Source organism: Oncorhynchus kisutch, linkage group LG14, assembly GCF_002021735.2.
Source record: "Oncorhynchus kisutch isolate 150728-3 linkage group LG14, Okis_V2, whole genome shotgun sequence".
NCBI lineage: Eukaryota > Metazoa > Chordata > Actinopteri > Salmoniformes > Salmonidae > Oncorhynchus > Oncorhynchus kisutch.
The window spans coordinates 64,095,486-64,114,373 of NC_034187.2; the positions used below are offsets into that span (position 1 = coordinate 64,095,486).

Consider the following 18,888-nt stretch of genomic DNA (forward strand, 5'->3'; position numbering starts at 1 on the left):
AGTTTAAAAAACACTTAACATTGGCCTTGTTTGTCTGGCCTCGGAACGGCAATCTGAGTTCGCGACAAAAGCTACAACTGCAAAAATGCGTTTTGAGCTTTCATCCAACTCAAATAAGAACTCTGGCCTCTTTCTAGCATTAAGACCGTGAGGCATTTCACATGATTCAACAGTTCCCAGTGGTATTGAAAGGACCATCAATCCAGACAGACAATTTGCCCGCAAAGGACTGTTCCACCTTCAAGTGAGCACAGCACAAGGGGGTCTTGTATGCTGCTGCCTAAGCGATTTGTATGCTGTTAAGTATGTGTAGCCCATCACCTTTGGTCTATTTACCCTTAATTTAGCCTACAACCTGTTTTGAGAAATGTAATCAAATATTAAGGGCTTTGTCTGCTTATGACTTGATGTACAAGGAGAACATTAAGAGTGACCCATGTTCTGAATTCCGTTGCTGTATAGTTCCTGAAGTGCTGACCAAATATTTGACTACACCTGTCTTAATTGAAATTAGATTGCCTCATACAAACTACAGCATAAATGTCTGCAGGAAACCAATCTGAATTAACTTTCACTGTCAGACAAGTATCTGAGCCAGGTGTAGCACAGTTTTATGTAGGCCCTAACAGTCTGTGGGCACTTATAGTGCAATTCATGTATTTAGTGTTGTGCAGTGGCTTTGCTGGCATGCATCCCACGATTTACATGCTAAAATCGCCACTGGAACCTGAGGATGTCCAAATAAAGATCACACATATCCTTAAGTCTGGAGTTCATGCTTTATTTGAATAGTTTTAGTAGGAAATTGCATGGCCTTTTCAGAGTAGGTCTAGTCATAGGCTTTTCGGTGAATCCCATTTCATGGCTCTTTGAAAGCTCACAGCTTTTATTCTCTCCCAACTATACCAAGTTATGTTAAATCAATACAGACCAAATTGAGGTGTAAAGTTCTGACGGGCAGGTAACTTTTTATTTTTAAACCAGGGACCTTGGTGCTGATGTATTGCGATTCAATGTTCCAAACATTGCTCACCATATTTGTCTCATCACTTCTAGATGAACAAGCTAGAGGAGCCATGTCTGCGTTTTGGCACAGGTACAGCAGATTTAACTTCCTAGCAAAAAATGTCATTGATGGGGCTTTTTAATTATATTTTCCCCGTAGCTTACCTGAAACAATTTGTCACTTAACTCAGTGTCTCCCTTTATAGGGGTTGATTGTAAACACTACCTGCTATAGTTGACTAGTGCCAGTCCACAAACCTGAGGACACCACTGCTAAATGTAATTGAGTTGAATTAAGTACCCAATTTGCCTGGAACAGTCATTCCTATTCATGAATTCAACCCAATGTATACAACATCTTGATCAAATGCCTAATGAGCAAAGCATGTAAAGGAGGATCATCCTGCTCTTCATTTCAGTAATCAGAGATCTATAAACCTGTCTGGATTGAATTGAGGCAACATCACATGCAATCTTCACTGACAAAAGGGTTCAACATCCATTGTACTACCAGTAATATTAATTTCACATTAATATCATTTCACAAAGCAAATTCAGTGGCTGAGTAACACTATCACATCAATATAAAACAGGTTGTACGTTCTTAACTCAATGAAACTAAAAGACCCAGTCCCCCAGAATACTGCTATTACACAAGTATGCATAATATATGTCCAGAGATTGGACAAATCCTGACCAATCCATTGGTTTGTTCATCTTTCTTACAGTCCAGTCCTGTATGCTTGTCACTAAAATGCATACAATTCTACCTTGAAGCTATCAAGGGATTTTATTCTGGATAAATAAAGGTGGAAGAAACAGCAGTCACTTCCTTATCAGACAAAGATAATTATACATATTCAAGACTGCATATAAATGAAAGTCACAAAAGAACCATGTATTATACAGTTACGTACTCAATGTACTATGATTGTCAAACAGTACAAAGAGGTCAATTTCATGATCGTTGTCACGAGCATATAGAAAAATACTAAACAATCCCTTTCAGTTCATCAGTTCAGGAAGGTCAGGAAAAATGTCTTAAAAAAAAAAAGCCATTCCATCCCTTGACTTGTGACGATCCTCTTCATTGTTTCTTTCACCCCTGCAAGAAAGGAAATGTTTGTGTGGGCAGATAAATGGTTCCAACAAATATGGTAGGAACTAGCTGCATGGTTACAGCCAAATATAGCTTTGATTAAGTTAAGTGGCCTGGAAACCGTACTGATTTCACAATCAGTTTGGATTCCAGGCTAGAAAAAAAACATGTCAAAGAATAAAATGGTGCCTGATGAGTGATTGCAGGGTGTTTGTTTGTAGTGTTGAGGCCTACCTTGTGTTCCGCAGTCACATTCATTCCTGTGAGATGGAGCACTCAGCTATTTCGGAGTCTGGGGTGCTGCTACCACTCCGATCACTGTACGTGTCCCTACGGAAATGGGATTCATATACTTACACCAACCTCTTCAACACAATATTTTGTATTAGAACAGCATACTGTTGCTATGAAATGTTTAAGTTCCACGGAACAATATTGAGGCAGTTCTTATAATTATGGCTGTCCATTCATTGCCAGCATGGCTGCAGTCTTTCTACAGCCCTACTGCTACATTTAACACAGGCTTACGACTCATTGATACTTGTATGGAATCATACTGATTCTAAGGGAATGTTCGTTGGTTACCGTGGAGACAGACGGCAGCCCTTGTGCAGGTAGCTCTGTAGTTTCCCGGCTGATGCCAGCAGGAGGCCAAAGTAGGGAGGCGATGGTTTGATGGGGCGAGAGGTGAACTCAGGATGATACTGCACCCCTACGAAATAGGGATGATCTGGAAATCCAGCAGAAAAGGAGATGGTGCTGTAGTTCATGTTAGGTCTGGGTAAAAAGGCACGAGCAAACCTGACCAACAACCACGTAGAGCTAATCTTTTGTCCACCCATATACACATGATCCCTGACTCTCTCTCTCGCTCTTACCGTCTAGCTCAATGATTTCCATTCGCTCGCCTTCTATGTCTTGACCCACAAAGTGAAAGCCTTTCCCCTCAAAGTGCTCCTTCAACTCTGGGTTCACCTGAGACAGGAATAGGAAACAAGTTAAGCACACTGAACCACACCCACTATTGACATGTAGAGAGGGGATATACAGAGAGAGAAAGTGAACCTCCGACAAACCTCAAAGCGATGTCTGTGTCTCTCATCCACATACTCAACATCTCCGTAAAGTCGTCCTGCAATGAAACAACTATAAGCACAGAGCAGGTATATGGTGTGATTATGACGGTAAGCACAGAGCAGGTTTATGGTGTGATTATGACAGTAAGCACAGAGCAGGTATATGGTGTGATTATGACGGTAAGCACAGAGCAGGTATATGGTGTGATTATGACGGTAAGCACAGAGCAGGTATATGGTGTGATTATGACGGTGACTTCACTCTCAAAGTTCGGTCTCTTACTTAGAATACTGTTGGTGGTCTTGAAAATGGTCCGTCTCTTTCCCAGCCTCATGGTCCCGCCCATTTGCCCAGGATTGTGTTCTGGCATGTCAATCACCTAGAGCGAAGCAATAAAGGGATATATTTGTTTGTTGGCCTTTAGAATCAGTAAAGGGGAAGAGAGATCTTATGAATGCGGAACCTACCACAGGATGCTTTGATTCGGGATCAAACTCTGTTGAGTTGGCATCTTCCCAGCCTAGCATGTTCCTGGCAAACTCACACACAGCCAGCTGCATCCCTAGACACACACCTGCAAACACATACCAGTCAGGTTAACACGGCACATACACTAAAGTATGTGGACACTCATTCAAATTTGTGGATTTGTCTATTTCAGCCACACCCGTTGCTGACAGGTGTATAGAATTGAGCACACAGCCATGCAATCTCCATAGGAACACATTGGCAGTAGGCCCGTACTGAAGAGCTCAGTGACTTTCAACGTGAAACCGTCATAGGATGCCACCTTTTCAGTCAGTTCGGCAAATTTCGGCCCTGCTAGAGCTCCCCCGATCAACTGTGTGTGCTGTTATTGTGAAGTGGAAACATCTAGGAGCAACAACGGCTCAGCCACGAAGTGGTAGGACACACAAGCTCACAGAACGGGACAGCCGAGTGCTGAAGCACGTAAAAATCGTCTGTCCTAGGTTGCAACACTCAGTACAGAGTTCCAAACTGCCTCTGGAAGCAACGTCAGCACAATATCTGTTCGTTGGGAGCTTCATGAAATGGGTTTCCATGACCGAGCAGCCACCTAAGATCACCATGCGCAATGCCAAGTGTCGGCTGGGGTGGTGTAAAGCTCGCTGACGTTGGACTCTGCAGTGGAAATGCGTTCTCTGGGGTGATGAATAACGCTTTACCATCTGGCAGTCCGACGGACAAATCCAGTTTGGCGGATGCCAGGAGAACACTATCTGCCCCAATGCATAGTGCCAAATGTAAAGTTTGGTGGAGGAAGAATAATGGTCTGGGGCTGTTTTTCATGGTTCGGGCTAGGCCCCTTAGTTCCAGTGAAGGGAAATCTTAACGCTACATCCTACAATGACATTCTAGATGATTCTGTGCTTCCAACTTTGTGGCAACAGTTTGGGGAAGGTCCTTTCCTGTTTCAGCATGACAATGACCCCGTGCGAGGTCAATACAAAAAACGTTTGGAATAACTTGACTGGCCTGTACAGTGCCCTGACCTCAAGCCCATTGAACACCTTTGGGATGAATTGGAACGCCAACTTCGAGCCAGACCTAATCACCCAACATCAGTGTCAGAACTCACTAATGCTCTTGTGGCTGAATGGAAGAAAGTCTCCGCAGCAATGTTACAACATCTAGTGGAAAGCCTTCCCAGAAGAGTGGAGGCTGTTATAGCAGCAAAGGGGGGACCAACTCCATAATAATGCCCATGATTTTGGAATGAGATGTTTGACGAGCTCGTGTCCACATACTTCTAGCCATGTAGTGTACATGAAGGATTATAGGAATAGAAAGCTTTAATGTTTTCCTTGCTGTAAAGATTATTGCATCATCATGACTGCCTGCCACTGATACAGCCCATTTGGTACCTAGGAAGGGTTTCTTCTGTTTGCGTGCCCAGTTGATAGCCTGAATCTTCCCTTCTGTTCCTCTGACTCCAAACCCCCCAGGTACCAGGATGCCACTGTGGAGAGAAACACCATAATGAACATATAGACTCACTATACTGACCCCCTTCACTACCAGTACAACAGAGTCCAACTGATCCCCCTAACTCAGTGTTTCACAAAACTCTTCTTGTACCCAGACACTTCTACTTACTTGAAGTATTTCAATTCAAGCATACCTGATTCAACTGGATAAATCCGGTGTGCTGGTACTGAACTACCGTAGGTAAAATAAGTTGAACTAGCTGGGGGTACAAGAAGCGGATTGGAAAACAATGCCATAGCAGGTGCCTGGACTCTACCATACTCACTCAGCACTGCAGAGTTTTTGCCACGCCTCGTGGTACTTCACGGGCTCCTCCGTCAGTGTGTTTGGCTCCAGGTCTGCTGAGTCAATATACTGAGAGAGAGAGAAATGTGGGGAGAGAGAGAAGGGGGAGAAGCGACAAGCGGTTGCTATTTTAGGCGTCTCAAGACACATGATAGGACGTATCTTATCCTAGTTATGACATGACTGCACAAACAAATAGACTTCAACATGCATTCACCCTGTATAGCAGCAATCTTCTATCTCCAAAAACCTGTTCCTGATGTCATCAAAGCCAGAGTAAAAGTATAATTTAGCCTTGCTGTATAAGAAACAAAATAGAAAACCTGTGCACGGCAGTGCATCTTCAAGGTGCTTGTGGTTCTACGGCTGGTTTCTCTAGACAAAGATTAAGTGTAATCTTTTCTACATTGAAGATGTTTCTTAGTCCAGGACTAGTCTTATTATATGTCCAGGAAACTGGCATGTAGTGCCTTCCAAGTGCGTAGCTTGTACAAGTGTGTAGTTTGTGCGTGTTTACCTTGATCTCCAGTTTGTGGTTGATGGCTAGGGCCGAGTGTTCCAGAGCTTTGATGACTGACGCGTAGGAGTCTGTGAACTTGGTGTATTTCCCCACCAGGGCTATAGAACACTGCTCTAGGAGCCTGTCTGACCTGGGATTCAAACACACACCACAGGCAAGGTTATATGCCGCGTTCAAAACAACTGGGAACTCAGAAATCTCTGACTTCAGTGCACTCAAGACAACAGGGAACTGTTGAAACTAGCTCCGGCTGAGGAAAATGGTTTTGAACGGTCATCCAACTCGTAATTCCAAGTCGGATACTCTAACATCTTTCTAGGGCTCCGACCTGAAGATCACTGATGTCATGATTTGACCTTGTTTCTTTCTTCGAGTTCCCAGTTGTCTTGAAAGCACCAATAATCTGCAAAAGAGCAGGTGAATAGGCATACAGTATCTCTATTTCTCACCCAGGCATGTTCTTTATCAAGGGTTCAAATCAAATTTCATTGGACACATACACATGGTTAGCAGATGTTAATGCGAGTGTAGCGAAACGCTTGTGCTTCTAGTTCTGACAGTACAGTAATATCTAACAAGTAATCTAACAATTTCCCAACAACTACCAAATACACAAATCTAAAAGGGGTGAATGAGAATATGTACATAAAAATATATGGATGAGCGATGGCCTTAGCGACATAGGCAAGGTGCAATAGATGGTATAAAATACAGTATATACATATGAGTAATGTAAGATATGTAAACAATATTTAAAAAGTGGCATTGTTTAAAGTGACTAGTGATCCATTTATTAAAAGTGGCCTTAAGATAGAAGCTGTTTTTCAGGCTTGGGCCCAGCTTGATGCACCTGTACTGACCTCACCTTTTGGATGGTAGCAGTGTGAACCGGCAGTGGCTCGGGTGGTTGTTGTCCTTGATGGTCTTTTTGTCCTTCCTGTGACATCGGGTGCTGTAGGTGTCATAGAGGCCAGGTAGTTTACCCCCGGTGATACGTTGTGCAGACTGCATCACTCTCTGGAGAGCCTTGCGGATGAGGGCGGTGCAGTTGCCATATCAGGCTGTGATACAGCCCGACAGGATGCTCTCGATTGTGCATCTGTAAAAGTTTGTCAGGGTTTTAGGTGACAAGCCAAATTTCTTCACCTCCTGAGATTGAAGGGGCGCTGTTGCGCCTTCACCACAGTCTGTGTGGGTGGACCATCTCAGTGTGTCTGTGATGTGTGCGCTGAAGAACTTAACACGTTCACCTTTTCCATTGCTGTCCCTTCAATGTGGACAGGGGGGTGCTCTATCTGCTGTTTCCAGAAGTCTACGATCATCTCCTTTGTTTTGTTGACGTTAAGTGAGAGGTTGTTTTTCTGACACCACACTCCGAGTGCCCTCACCTCCTCCCTGTAGGCTGTCTCGTCGTTGTTGGTAATCAAGCCCACTACTGTTGTGTCATCTGCAAACTTGATGATTGAGTTGGGGGCGTGCATGGCCACGCAGTAGTGGGTGAACAGGTAGAACAGGAGCAGGCTGAGCACACACCCTTGTGGGGCACCAGTGTTGAGGGTCAGTGAAGTGGAGATGTTGTTTCCTACCTTCACCACCTGGGGGCGTCGTCAGAAAGTCCAGGACCCAATTGCACAGGGCGGGGTTGAGACCCAGGGTTTCCAGCTTGATGATGAGCTTGGAGGGTACTATGGTGTTGAATGCTGAGCTGTAGTCAATGAACAGCATTCTTACATTAGTTATTCCTCTTGTCCAGATGGGAGAGGACAGTGTGATGGCGATTGCGTCGTCTGTGGACCTGTTGGGACGGTATGCAAACTGAAGTGGGTCTAGGGTGGCAGGTAAGGTGGAGGTGATATGATCCTTGACTAGTCTCTCAAAGCACTTTATGATGACAGAAGTGAGGGATACCGGACGGTAGTCATTTAGTTCAGTTATCTTTGCCTTCTTGGGTACAGGAACAATGGTGGCCATCTTGAAGCATGTGGGGACAGCAGACTGGGACAGGGAGCGATTGAATATGTCCGTAAACACACCAGCACATGCTCTGAGGATGCGCCTATGTATGCCGCCTGGGCCAGCAGCCCTGCGAGGTTCAACACGTTTAAATGTTTACTCACGTTGGCCACGGAGGGGGGAGGGGGCGCACGCAGTCCTTGTTAGTGGGGCGCGACGGTGGCACTGTATTATCCTCAAAGCAGGCAAAGAAGGTGCTTAGTTTGTCTGGTAGCGTGATGTCGGTGTCCGTGACGTGGCTGTTTTTTTTTTGTAGTCTGATTTCCTGTAGACTCTGCCACATATGTCTCGTGTCTGAGCCATCGAATTGTGACTCCACTTTGTCTCTGTACTGACATTTTGCTTGTTTGATTGCCAAGTTGAGGGAATAACTACAGTGTTTATATTAAGCCATATTCCCAGACCTCTTTCCGTGGTTTTGCGCGAATCTTTCAGTTTTGCGCGAATGCCACCATTCATCCACGGTTTCTGGTTAGGGTAGGTTTTAATAGTCACAGTTGGTCCAACATCTCCAATGCACTTCTTTATAAACTCACTCACCGAATCAGCGTATAGATCGATGTGGTTATCTGAGCCTGACTGGAACATATTCGGAATGGTCAGACCAGCATTGAATGGTGCTAGTCACTGGTACATCCTGTTTGAGTTTCTGTCTATAAGACGGTAGGAGCAAGATGGCGTTGTGGTCGGATTTTCCGAAGGGAGGGCGGGGGAGGTATTTGTATGAATTGCGGAAGTTAGAGTGGCAGTGGTTGAATGTATTACACCCGAGCGTAGTGCAATCAATATGCTGATAGAATTTAGGTAGCCTTGTTCTCAAATTTGCTTTGTTAAAATTCCCAGCTACCATAAATGCAGCCTCAGGATATATGGTTTCCAGTTTACAGAGTCCAGCGAAGTTCCTTTAGGGCCGTCTTGCTGTCTGCTTGAGGGGGAATGTACACAGCTGTGAAGATAACTGACGAGAATTCTCATGGAAGATAATATAGCCGGCATTTGATTGTAAGGAATTCTAGGTTGGGTGAGCAGAAGGACTTGAGTTGCTTTATGTTGTTATGATTACACCATGAGTCGTTAATAATCAAGTATACACCCCCGCCCTTCCTCTTCCCAGAGAGGAGTTTATCTCTGTTGGCGCGATGCATGGAGAAGCCCGGTGGCTGAACCAATTCCGACAACATATCCTGAGAAAGCAATGTTTCCGTGAAACTGAGAATGTTACAATCTCTGATGTCTCTCTGGAAGGCAACCCTTGTTCGAATTTTATCTACCTTGTTGAGAGACTGGACATTGGCGAGTAGTATACGAGGGCGGTGGGCGATGTGCACGTCTACGGAGCTTGACGAGGAGGCCGACCCGTCTGTGGCACCGTTGTTTTGGGTTGGCTTCTGGGATTAGGTCCATTGACCTGGGTGGTGGTCCAAACAGAGGATCACCTTCGGGAAAGTCTTATTTCTGGTCATAATGTTGGTAAGTTGAAATTGCTCTTATATCCAATAGTTCTTCCTGGCCGTATGTAATAATACAGTGGGGCAAAAAAGTATTTAGTTGGCCACCAATTGTGCAAGTTCTGCCACTTAAAAAGATGAGGCCTGTAATTTTCACAATAGGTACACTTCAACTATGACAGACAAAAAAAGAAAAAAAAAATCTGAAATCCAGAAAATCCCATTGTAGGATTTTTTATGAATTTATTTGCAAATTATGGTGGAAAATAAGTATTTGGTCAATAACAAAAGTTTATCTCAATACTTTGTTATATACCCTTTGTTGGCAATGACAGAGGTCAAACGTTTTCTGTAAGTCTTCACAAGGTTTTCACACACTGTTGCTGGTATTTTGGCCCATTCCTCCATGCAGATCTCCTCTAGAGCAGTGATGTTTTGGGACTGTTGCTGGGCAACACGGACTTTCAACTCCCTCCAAGGATTTTCTATGGGGTTGAGATCTGGAGACTGGCTAGGCCACTCCAGGACCTTGAAATGCTTCTTACGAGGCCACTCCTTCGTTTCCCGGGCGGTGTGTTTGGGATCATTGTCATGCTGAAAGACCCAGCCACGTTTCATCTTCAATGCCCTTGCTGATGGTAGGCTTTGTTACTTTGGTCCCAGCTCTCTGCAGGTCATTCACTAGATCCCCCCGTGTGGTTCTGGGATTTTTGCTCACCGTTCTTGTGATCATTTTGACCCCATGGGGTGAGATCTTGCGTGGAGCCCCAGATCGAGGGAGATTATCAGTGGTCTTGTAAGTCTTCCATTTCCTAATAATTGCTCCCACAGTTTCCCAAAAGCATCTTAAGGCCAAGTTCATCATTAGAACCATTGAGCTCAATGGGTCTAAATAATTGAGTGCTACCAGTCCCAGAGATTGCCTGCCCGCACACCTAGCAGACACACCAACCCACCTGTCAGACATCTCCTTCCACTTGGTAAGCATCTTCCTGGGGCGTGTCTCTATAGGAAGGTCTAGTCTCTGACAGAAGTATCCTACCACCCCCTGGTCCTCCAGTAGCAAAGGCACTCTGTAGATGGACGACACGTCTGCCACGCAGATCACCTGGGGGAGGAGAGGAGAAAAGAGCATACACTCAGGCACAACTAGATGTTTCACTGGATCTTCCTCCATTCATCTCTCCTCGCATCCTTCTCAAAAACACAGATGGAAAAGTCAATGGGGAGGAACCTTGGATATTTTCTCCCAATACGGTTGGGAAGGAGGCGAAGAGATGGGATGTGAGGAATCGCTGGGAAGACTTATTGTGCCAGTGTCGCGTTTCATCCTAGTGTGTGGCTGTAGGATCAGGTCTTACCTGTTCAGGTTCTACGTGACAGAACATGGAGATCTTCTCTTTGACAGAGTTCTCCAGGGGAGTGGAGCAGCGACACATGATCTGGAAGGAATTGAGAACACAATTAGCTAACAGGCAATCCTTAAACACAAAAATCTATCAAATGGACAGAAAAGTGGTTATGACTGTCATACCTTGCCACACTTAAGAGATGGTAGAAACTTGGTCAAATTTAAACTCACCAGATCAGGAGACAGGCCCAGTCCCCTGAGCTCTCTGACACTGTTCTGAGTGGGCTTGGTCTTCTGCTCTCCTGTGGCACTGGGCTGTGGTACCAGGCTGACGTGGATGTTACAAAAGTTCTCCCTCTTCACCTTAAACTGGAACTGCCTGAAGGCTTCGATGAAAGGCATGCTCTCGATGTCTCCCACGGTGCCTCCTAGCTGCACACATAAACATACATACCGGGAAACACAATTACACAGGAATACAACTAGTAACAACCAAGCCTGAAATGACTCCTCAAGTACATATGCCACACTAATATCAAACCAAGAAAGGGTATCAGGAAGTCATTGATCTACCCCTTTACCATAATCATAATATTTTACCTCGATGACACAGATCTGAGGCTCCACACCGTCATCGTCAACAGGTACTCTAGCCTGACGCATCACCCACTCCTGGATGGCATCAGTGATGTGGGGCACCACTGCAAAGGACACACCAAACAGGGACAGTTAGTCTGGAGACGCATAGAAAATTTCACAAGAGAACTTGATATATCATATCCTTCCTCTTTGGTTCTTTGTAGGATATGGGACAGAGGTCAGAACTGCCATGCCAAAAAATCTAAATCAAATTCACCTCAACTATTCAACCAAGATCTGAACTCCCATATGCCCAGTCTCTCTCCCACCATGACTTGGTTTTACCCTGCACTGCCTTTCCCAGGTAATCCCCTCTCCTCATTATTGACAGACTGGTAGATCTTCCTCTAACCCCTGGTTATACTGGTTGTCCCCCAGTCATCCCAGGCTTATTCCACACCGTCTTATAGGTGGTCTTACCCTGTACAGTCTTCCCCAGGTAGTCTCCTCTCCTCTCCTTGTTGATGACAGACTGGTAGATCTTGCCAGTGGTCAGGTTGTTGTCTTTGGTCAGTCTGATGTCCAGGAACCTCTCGTAGTTCCCCAGGTCCAGATCCACCTCACCCCCATCATCCAGCACAAACACCTCACCTGGACAGAGACCAGAGGAACGGGGTTAAAACCCCTCACCTGGAGAGAGACTAGAGGAACGGGGTTAAAACCCCTCACCTGGAGAGAGACTAGAGGAACGGGGTTAAAACCCCTCACCTGTAGAGAGACTAGAGGAACAGGGTTAAAACCCCTCACCTGGAGAGAGACTAGAGGAACAGGGTTAAAACCCCTCACCTGGAGAGAGACTAGAGGAACAGGGTTAAAACCCCTCACCTGGAGAGAGACTAGAGGAACAGGGTTAAACCCCCTCACCTGGAGAGAGACTAGAGGAACAGGGTTAAAACCCCTCACCTGTAGAGAGACTAGAGAAACAGGGTTAAAACCCCTCACCTGGAGAGAGACTAGAGGAACAGGGTTAAACCCCTCACCTGGAGAGAGACTAGAGGAACAGGGTTAAACCCCTCACCCGAAAGAAGTAGAGGAGTGGCATGGTTAAAACCCAACACAAACACCTGACATGATTATTCACCTGACATGATTATTTGATGTTCATGTCTCCATCTGTATGGATGTTGATCTAAACTCAGCAAAAAAATAAACGTCCCTTTTACAGGACCCGGTCATTCAAAGATAATTAGTAGACATCCAAATAACTTCACAGATCTTCAGTGTAAAGGGTTTAAACACTGTTTAAACAATTCATGAACACAATTAATGAACATGCACCCTAGGAACGGTCGTTAAGACACTAACAGCTTACAGACGGTAGGCTTTTAAAGTCACAGTTATGAAAGAGGCCTTTCTACTGACTCTGAAAAACACCAAAAGAAAGATGCCCAGGGTCCCTGCTCATCTGCGTGAACGTGCCTTAGGCATGCTGCAAGGAGGCATGAGGACTGTAAATGTGGCCAGGGCAATAAATTGCAATGTCCGTACTGTGAGACGCCTAAGACAGCGCTACAGGGACACAGGACAGACAGCTGATCGTCCTCGCAGTGGCAGACCACGTGTAACACCTGTACAGGATCGGTACATCCGAACATCACACCTGAGGGACAGGTACAGGATGGCAACAACAACTGCCCAAGTTACACCAAGAACACACAATCCCTCCATCAGTGCTCAGACTGTCCGCAATAGGCTGAGAGAGGCTGGACTGAGGGCTTGAAGGCCTGTTGTAAGGCAGGTCCTTACCAGACATCACCGGCAACAACGTCGCCTATTTGCACAAACCCACCATCGCTGGACCGGACAGGACTGGTAAAAAGTGCTCTTCACTAACGAGTCACAGATTTGTCTCACCAGGGTTGATGGTCGGAGTCGCACCTATCATCGAAGGAATGAGCATTACACCGAGGCCTGTACTCTGGGGCGGGATCGATTTGGAGGTGGAGGGTCCGTCATGGTCTGGGGGGGTGCGTCACAGCATCATCGGAGTGAGCTTGTTATCATTGCAGGCAATCTCAACGCTGTGTGTTACAGGGAAGATATCCTCCTCCCTCATGTTGTACCCTTCCTGCAGACTCATCCTGATATGACCCTCCAGCATGACAATGCCACCTGCCATACTGCTCATTCTGTGCGTGATTTCCTGAAACACAGGAATGTCAGTCTTCTGCCATGGCCAGCGAAGAGCCCAGATCTCAATCCCATTGAGCACATCTGGGACCTGTTGGATCGGAGGGTCATTTCCCACAGGAATGTCCGGGAATTTGCAGGTGTCTTGGTGGAAGAGTGGAGTAACATCTCACAGCAAGAACTGGCAAATCTGGTGCAGTCCATGAGGAGATGTACTGCAGTACTTAATGCAGCTGGTGGCTGTTACCTTTGTTCAGGGACACATTATTCCATTTCTGTTAGTCACATGTCTGTGGAACTTGTTCAGTTTATGTCTCAGTTGTTGAATCTTGTTATTGTCATACAAATATTTACACATGTTAAGTTTGCTGAAAATAAACACAGTTAACAGTGAGAGGACGGTTCTTTTTTTGGCGAGTTTAGATTATTGCTGTGCACTTCTGCACACACACACACACACACACACACACACACATACACACACACACACACACACATACACAACACCAAGATTAATTCCTAGTAACATTTATTGCATAGCAATAACGTTATATGATTCTGACTACTGTGCTTCAGCAGAGTCATTCCATAACAAACTAAGAATAGCTCTTGGGAGGCCCCATGGCATATAATACCTTTACAGTGTAGTTTTCAACCTATTTTAGTTAGGTAGCAGTTTCTTATGTTTCATGATCCTGGACTTACTCTTGAGAAGCACTGGTGTAGATCATGTATTAGATAAAACTATTTTGTGAACAGAGTTACACAGATGTCATAAACTGATGGGACACAGAACATAGAAATAGAATGACATTGTCATAGAATTCACTCTATTTCTATGATACAGAACATTTCCTGGACTCACCGTGCTCGTACGGAGAGAAGGTCCCAGCGTCTATGTTGATGTAGGGGTCGATCTTGATGGCAGTGACGCGCAGACCACATGACTTGAGAATGGTTCCCACGCTGGAGGCGATGATCCCCTTCCCGATGCCAGAGATGACGCCACCAGTGACCAGGATGTACTTCATTGTGGCACTGGGTAGGAGTAGGGCTGTGGAGGACATTACATTTTATCAGCTGGTTTTTGTCACGCAAAAGACTGCCGGTCTCACAGTAACTGACCATTAATTAACATAAACATGTTGAGCATCTCCAGGCCTCCATGCATACAAGCCACTGATGTGTGCTTTTGGAACATCTACATTTTAAAAAGTCTAATAAATCTATTTAATATACACCATCACAATACATTCATTATGTATTTTATTCAGGTCTAAAGAAACATTATGATATGAAGAAAATGTATTTCAGAAGAACTGAATATGAGTTGGTCTACTGTATGTTATCTGGCTATGTGCCATGCCATAGACTGTAGGCTTGTTCAGTTAGCAGACAAGATATGCTTATAAGTCCCGTGGCATTATTTTATATTAGATGATTTTATAATAATAATAATATTATTGAATTTAGCTGAATAAAATAGAAAGGATATTTATCCCATTCCGGAGCGAGTGTGCATATGAAGTGGCTATGTTGAGTGTAAAAGTGATCATTTGAAACAGGTCCTATATGCTAGATTTAAAGTTATTTGGCAACTTTAGTTGTGAATGATACAAACCTTAGAATGCCTTAGAAATCAAAAGATATATGGGCTGCATGAAGCGACTAGAGACTATTAATCACTTGAGAAAGTCGCTAAAAAAGCTTTACGCTCTGTTCATTGCCTCAGGCTTCACACGCTGTTCTCTCTTCAAATGATCATATTTTCACCCATCAGACTTCTCAATTTAATCATCTCTACTAATATGTCAAATGAGTTTTGATTATATTATCAGATGTGAAGGAACTGGAGCAGGGGGGAAAAGACCACTTTCCCTCCTGGTTGTTTCTCAATCATGCTGGGTAGGCTACCTGTTATTTCACTCCATACATCAACCACTGTTTGAGGAGCACGCAGCTATTTCATTAAACTGTTGACACCCCCTCTCTCTGCGCTCTAAAGAAAGGAATGAAGGAGAGGGGAGGAGACGGAAACGCATGGTGGTCAGATATTCTGTAGCTAAAGGTAATGTCAGCCTATTAATTATGAAAATATAAAACATGCCCAATTACCAGTCTATTCAAAACCAAATTCACTAGAATTGTAGGACAACTCCAAGTTTGATTAATGTAGGTTACCAACTATGTATCAAAGAGATTAAATCAGCTTTTTTTATCGTTATTTTACTTCAGGTTTTCTTTCAGGCTTGAGCTCATATATAGGCCTATGCATAAGCTAATATACATGTGTGTTTTGAATTAATCATCACCTGAGAAAGGTTGTCCATTTCATTATGTTAGGCTTTGAAACAACATCCACAAAGACCATGTTTTCCACTCAATTTCAACCTGTTGTTAAACTTCTGTCTTCAAATTGATCAATCACAGTGAGGTGAGTTATATACCATATATACTGTTTTGATAAGTGTGATTTTCGAAATCATTTGCATTGATGTCAGAGTGGTTAGAGGGACAACAGAGCCCTGAGTGGAGTGCCAGGCCATTAGCGACCTGATGACCGAGGGTACTACTAACGTATGTCCAGAGTACATAAAAGGAGATTAACTGGACTCAATGGTCACAATAGCATTTTACTGCAGTCATGGCTGTGGGTGAGGCGGTAATAAGGTCACCTCAACAGCCCTAGGTAGGAGACAATAATACTCAGTTGATCAACTGTAGTTGATTGATTTATAGTATCTACTTGAGGCACCAGGTAGCCTAGAGGTTGGAGGTGCGCTATAGCAACTGGAGAATTCCTGATTCCTATCGTTCTGTCCACGTTATCACTGACTATGCGCGCGGAGGTACAGAGCATACAAAGACCACACAGTATGAGAAACTCCGGTACCGGGTAGAGAAGGCGCGCGCATCTGAGGAATCACAGTACTTTTTCGCTCACTTAATTTTTACTTTTACATTTTTTAAATCTAGCTACTTTCAGTAAATGCAACAACTTAACGTTATAACTGTTTTGGTCGTTGAAAAACATCACACCAGTTGTAACACGAGTTACCTAGAGGTCTTGCAACATATAAAGTCACGTCAGCTAGTTACTGGACAGTTAGCTTTAATAGCTAGTTATCTAGCTATCCTATCCCATTAACAATGGCTGTGAGCCACACTAGCTGGCCAGCGATCTAAACTGAATCATAGGCCAGTGCACGAATCGATGTACCACGCGCCCAAACCTACGTCCGATTACAGTGCGAGAAATATATCAAATGCTGACTCCAAGGACTGCATCACATGTCAACTGAGCTAGCAAGGTAACAGTAGCCTACATCAGGGCTGCAGTTATGTTCACAAAGCATGTTTTTCAACTCACCAAAAATAAATGGTGCACTGCGGTCAAACGGTAAGTCTTCGAACTTGACTTTAAATTGTCAATGTATTAGACATAGATTTTTTTCCTTCAAATCTCTAATTTTAAAAAAAGTAATTGATTTAGAATGTAGCTAGCTACCATCCATCCACTCCAACACGTGTTGATTGGCCAATCTAATACTACCAGAGCCCTACAGAAAAGACAAACCGGTAGGGGTGGTCGAGGACACCAAGATTGCGTAGGATCTGCGCATGCACCACGCTGGAAACGTAAATATTCTTCTTCTGCACGTGGCAGACTAGACGCTGTGTTGCGTATTGCTGCCTTTCGCAGGTCGGAGTGCGGATTGCCCATTTTGATCACCCCTCAAAAAAGGGAAAAGAGGAATGGGAACATCTTAAATTCCACCACCATCGAACCCTGTACCTAAGCACTATCCCCCAAACCCACCACCCATACCCCACTACTTTGGCCCTAAATAATCCTAAACCAGGCTGTCGGCCTGGGAGGAATGGAACCCAAAACTTTCTTTAGATCTTCTGCACTAAAATCTCCCACAACCAAATATTTCTCTGCTGCTGCAACTACCACATCTATCTAACGTGATTTCCGCTCCATCAATGCAGTGCAGTTGATCACCATGGCTATAAATGGAAGAAATCCAACCTTACTAAAATTCATCCTCTCTGGCTTTCTCTCTTCAGGCCTAGTCAATGGGAGCCTCCCAGTCGACTTACCCTTGGGCTATCCTCTACTCTCTTCACTGCCTCAGCATAGGAAACTGTCCCACAAACACTGGCTCAACCGATCTCTCTCACAGGGCACTTTGGATCTTGAGATGCATGGGCCCCTCACAGTTGGCACACAGTGCTTTCTCTATACCAGCTGTACACTCCCCCTGACTATGCCCTCCTGGACACACTCACATTGTGGGATCTCCCTTCTCCACACTGCTGTGTCTGAATCCTTGGCACCTAAAACACCGAAATGGGTTCGGAACCTAGACTGTCACAGAATAGTAGCAAATATAACCTAACCTGACCTTATCAGGAAGAAACTCTGTGTCAAAGATCAACAAGACAGACAGGGTATTCTCAGTCTTGCCATTGCCACCGGTTCTACGTCTCAGCAAACAGCGGGCGTCACAAACACTAGGAATATTCCTTTTCATTTGATACAAGTCTACACTCAATGCTACCCCACTGATCACCCCTTTTACCAGCACCCTGCTCAGGAGAGCAAAGCACACCACAGATTGAGCCCCAAGCCACATGACTTGGAGAGCCAGCTTCCTCTGGGAGGCGGAAACACAAAATGTCCTTTACCGAGCCCGACACAAAGTATGGGTAGGCCAAAAATCTGTAATCCGCTACCGGTCCTAAATCATCTCTGGCATGATTCTCAGGGCACATGTTGGATGTCTCCACTACACCTGTCACTACAGGTTGGCCCACTTCATCCTGGACTGGCTCACCCTCAGAGCGCTCACCACCGCCGTCTGACTCTATTTCTCAAGAGAGCATGAAGACCTAGAAGTCATATTAGTTGGTTTGTAGTCAGGAGATGTAGGTACGTACACCTTGAACAAAGGTGTGTACTCAGGATACAAATCTCTGATCTTACCACCACCATTCATACGCTTACGCGTCATCGCACTTCCTCCACCGACACTTCCCTCCACTCCCGTCATCGGTGGACAACGTAAATATTGTATCCATTTGTCTTTTTCAGAGTGAAAGCTCTATCAATATGTCAATTGCTATTGCCATTTTTTTGTTATGTCTATAATTTCTAAAATAATTGCATGATAGTTAGTGAAATAGACAAATGATTTCCAAGACAAACCAGCGTATGCCGACCAGTCCACATAATGGTTGTGTCTTCAGCTGATGATGAATGGGGCAACTGGTAGGTGGCAGTATTGCTCCATCTAAAATCCTT

The 18,888-nt window shown here is 44.6% G+C and overlaps 1 protein-coding gene across 3 annotated transcripts; it reads right to left on the reverse strand.

Moving 5' to 3' along the window:
* Positions 1-760: 760 nt before the first annotated feature.
* On the reverse strand, positions 761-17,191 carry LOC109903500 (CTP synthase 1). Of its 3 annotated transcripts, XM_031788739.1 has the most exons (18): positions 16,948-17,167; positions 15,492-15,576; positions 14,443-14,631; positions 11,868-12,038; positions 11,409-11,509; positions 11,040-11,240; positions 10,819-10,899; positions 10,414-10,565; positions 5,994-6,126; positions 5,457-5,545; positions 5,068-5,162; positions 3,649-3,755; positions 3,464-3,560; positions 3,181-3,236; positions 2,983-3,079; positions 2,690-2,834; positions 2,339-2,434; positions 761-2,110 (listed from the first exon to the last, which is right to left on the reverse strand). In XM_031788739.1, the coding sequence occupies exons 3-17, from the start codon at positions 14,606-14,608 to the stop codon at positions 2,359-2,361; spliced, it is 1,767 nt and encodes a 588-aa protein (XP_031644599.1). In that variant the 5' UTR covers positions 14,609-14,631; positions 15,492-15,576; positions 16,948-17,167; the 3' UTR covers positions 761-2,110; positions 2,339-2,358. The 3 variants fall into 3 exon arrangements, with proteins under 3 accessions (XP_031644599.1, XP_020355846.1, XP_020355848.1); XM_020500257.2 differs by lacking the exon at positions 15,492-15,576 and having other exon boundaries at positions 16,948-17,191; XM_020500259.2 differs by lacking the exon at positions 15,492-15,576 and having other exon boundaries at positions 2,339-2,422; positions 16,948-17,169.
* Positions 17,192-18,888: the final 1,697 nt, after the last annotated feature.

Excerpts from the sequence above, each read along its gene's own strand:
- LOC109903500 (XM_020500257.2), bottom strand. The coding sequence starts at position 14,608 with ATGAAGTACATCCTGGTCACTGGTGGCGTCATCTCTGGCATCGGGAAG. Across the intron at positions 6,127-10,413 it reads TGGAAGGAGATGTCTGACAG|GTCAGACAGGCTCCTAGAGC; the intron begins GTGGGTTGGTGT and ends TTTGAATCCCAG. Across the intron at positions 5,163-5,456 it reads CAAAAACTCTGCAGTGCTGA|TGGCATCCTGGTACCTGGGG; the intron begins GTGAGTATGGTA and ends TTCTCTCCACAG.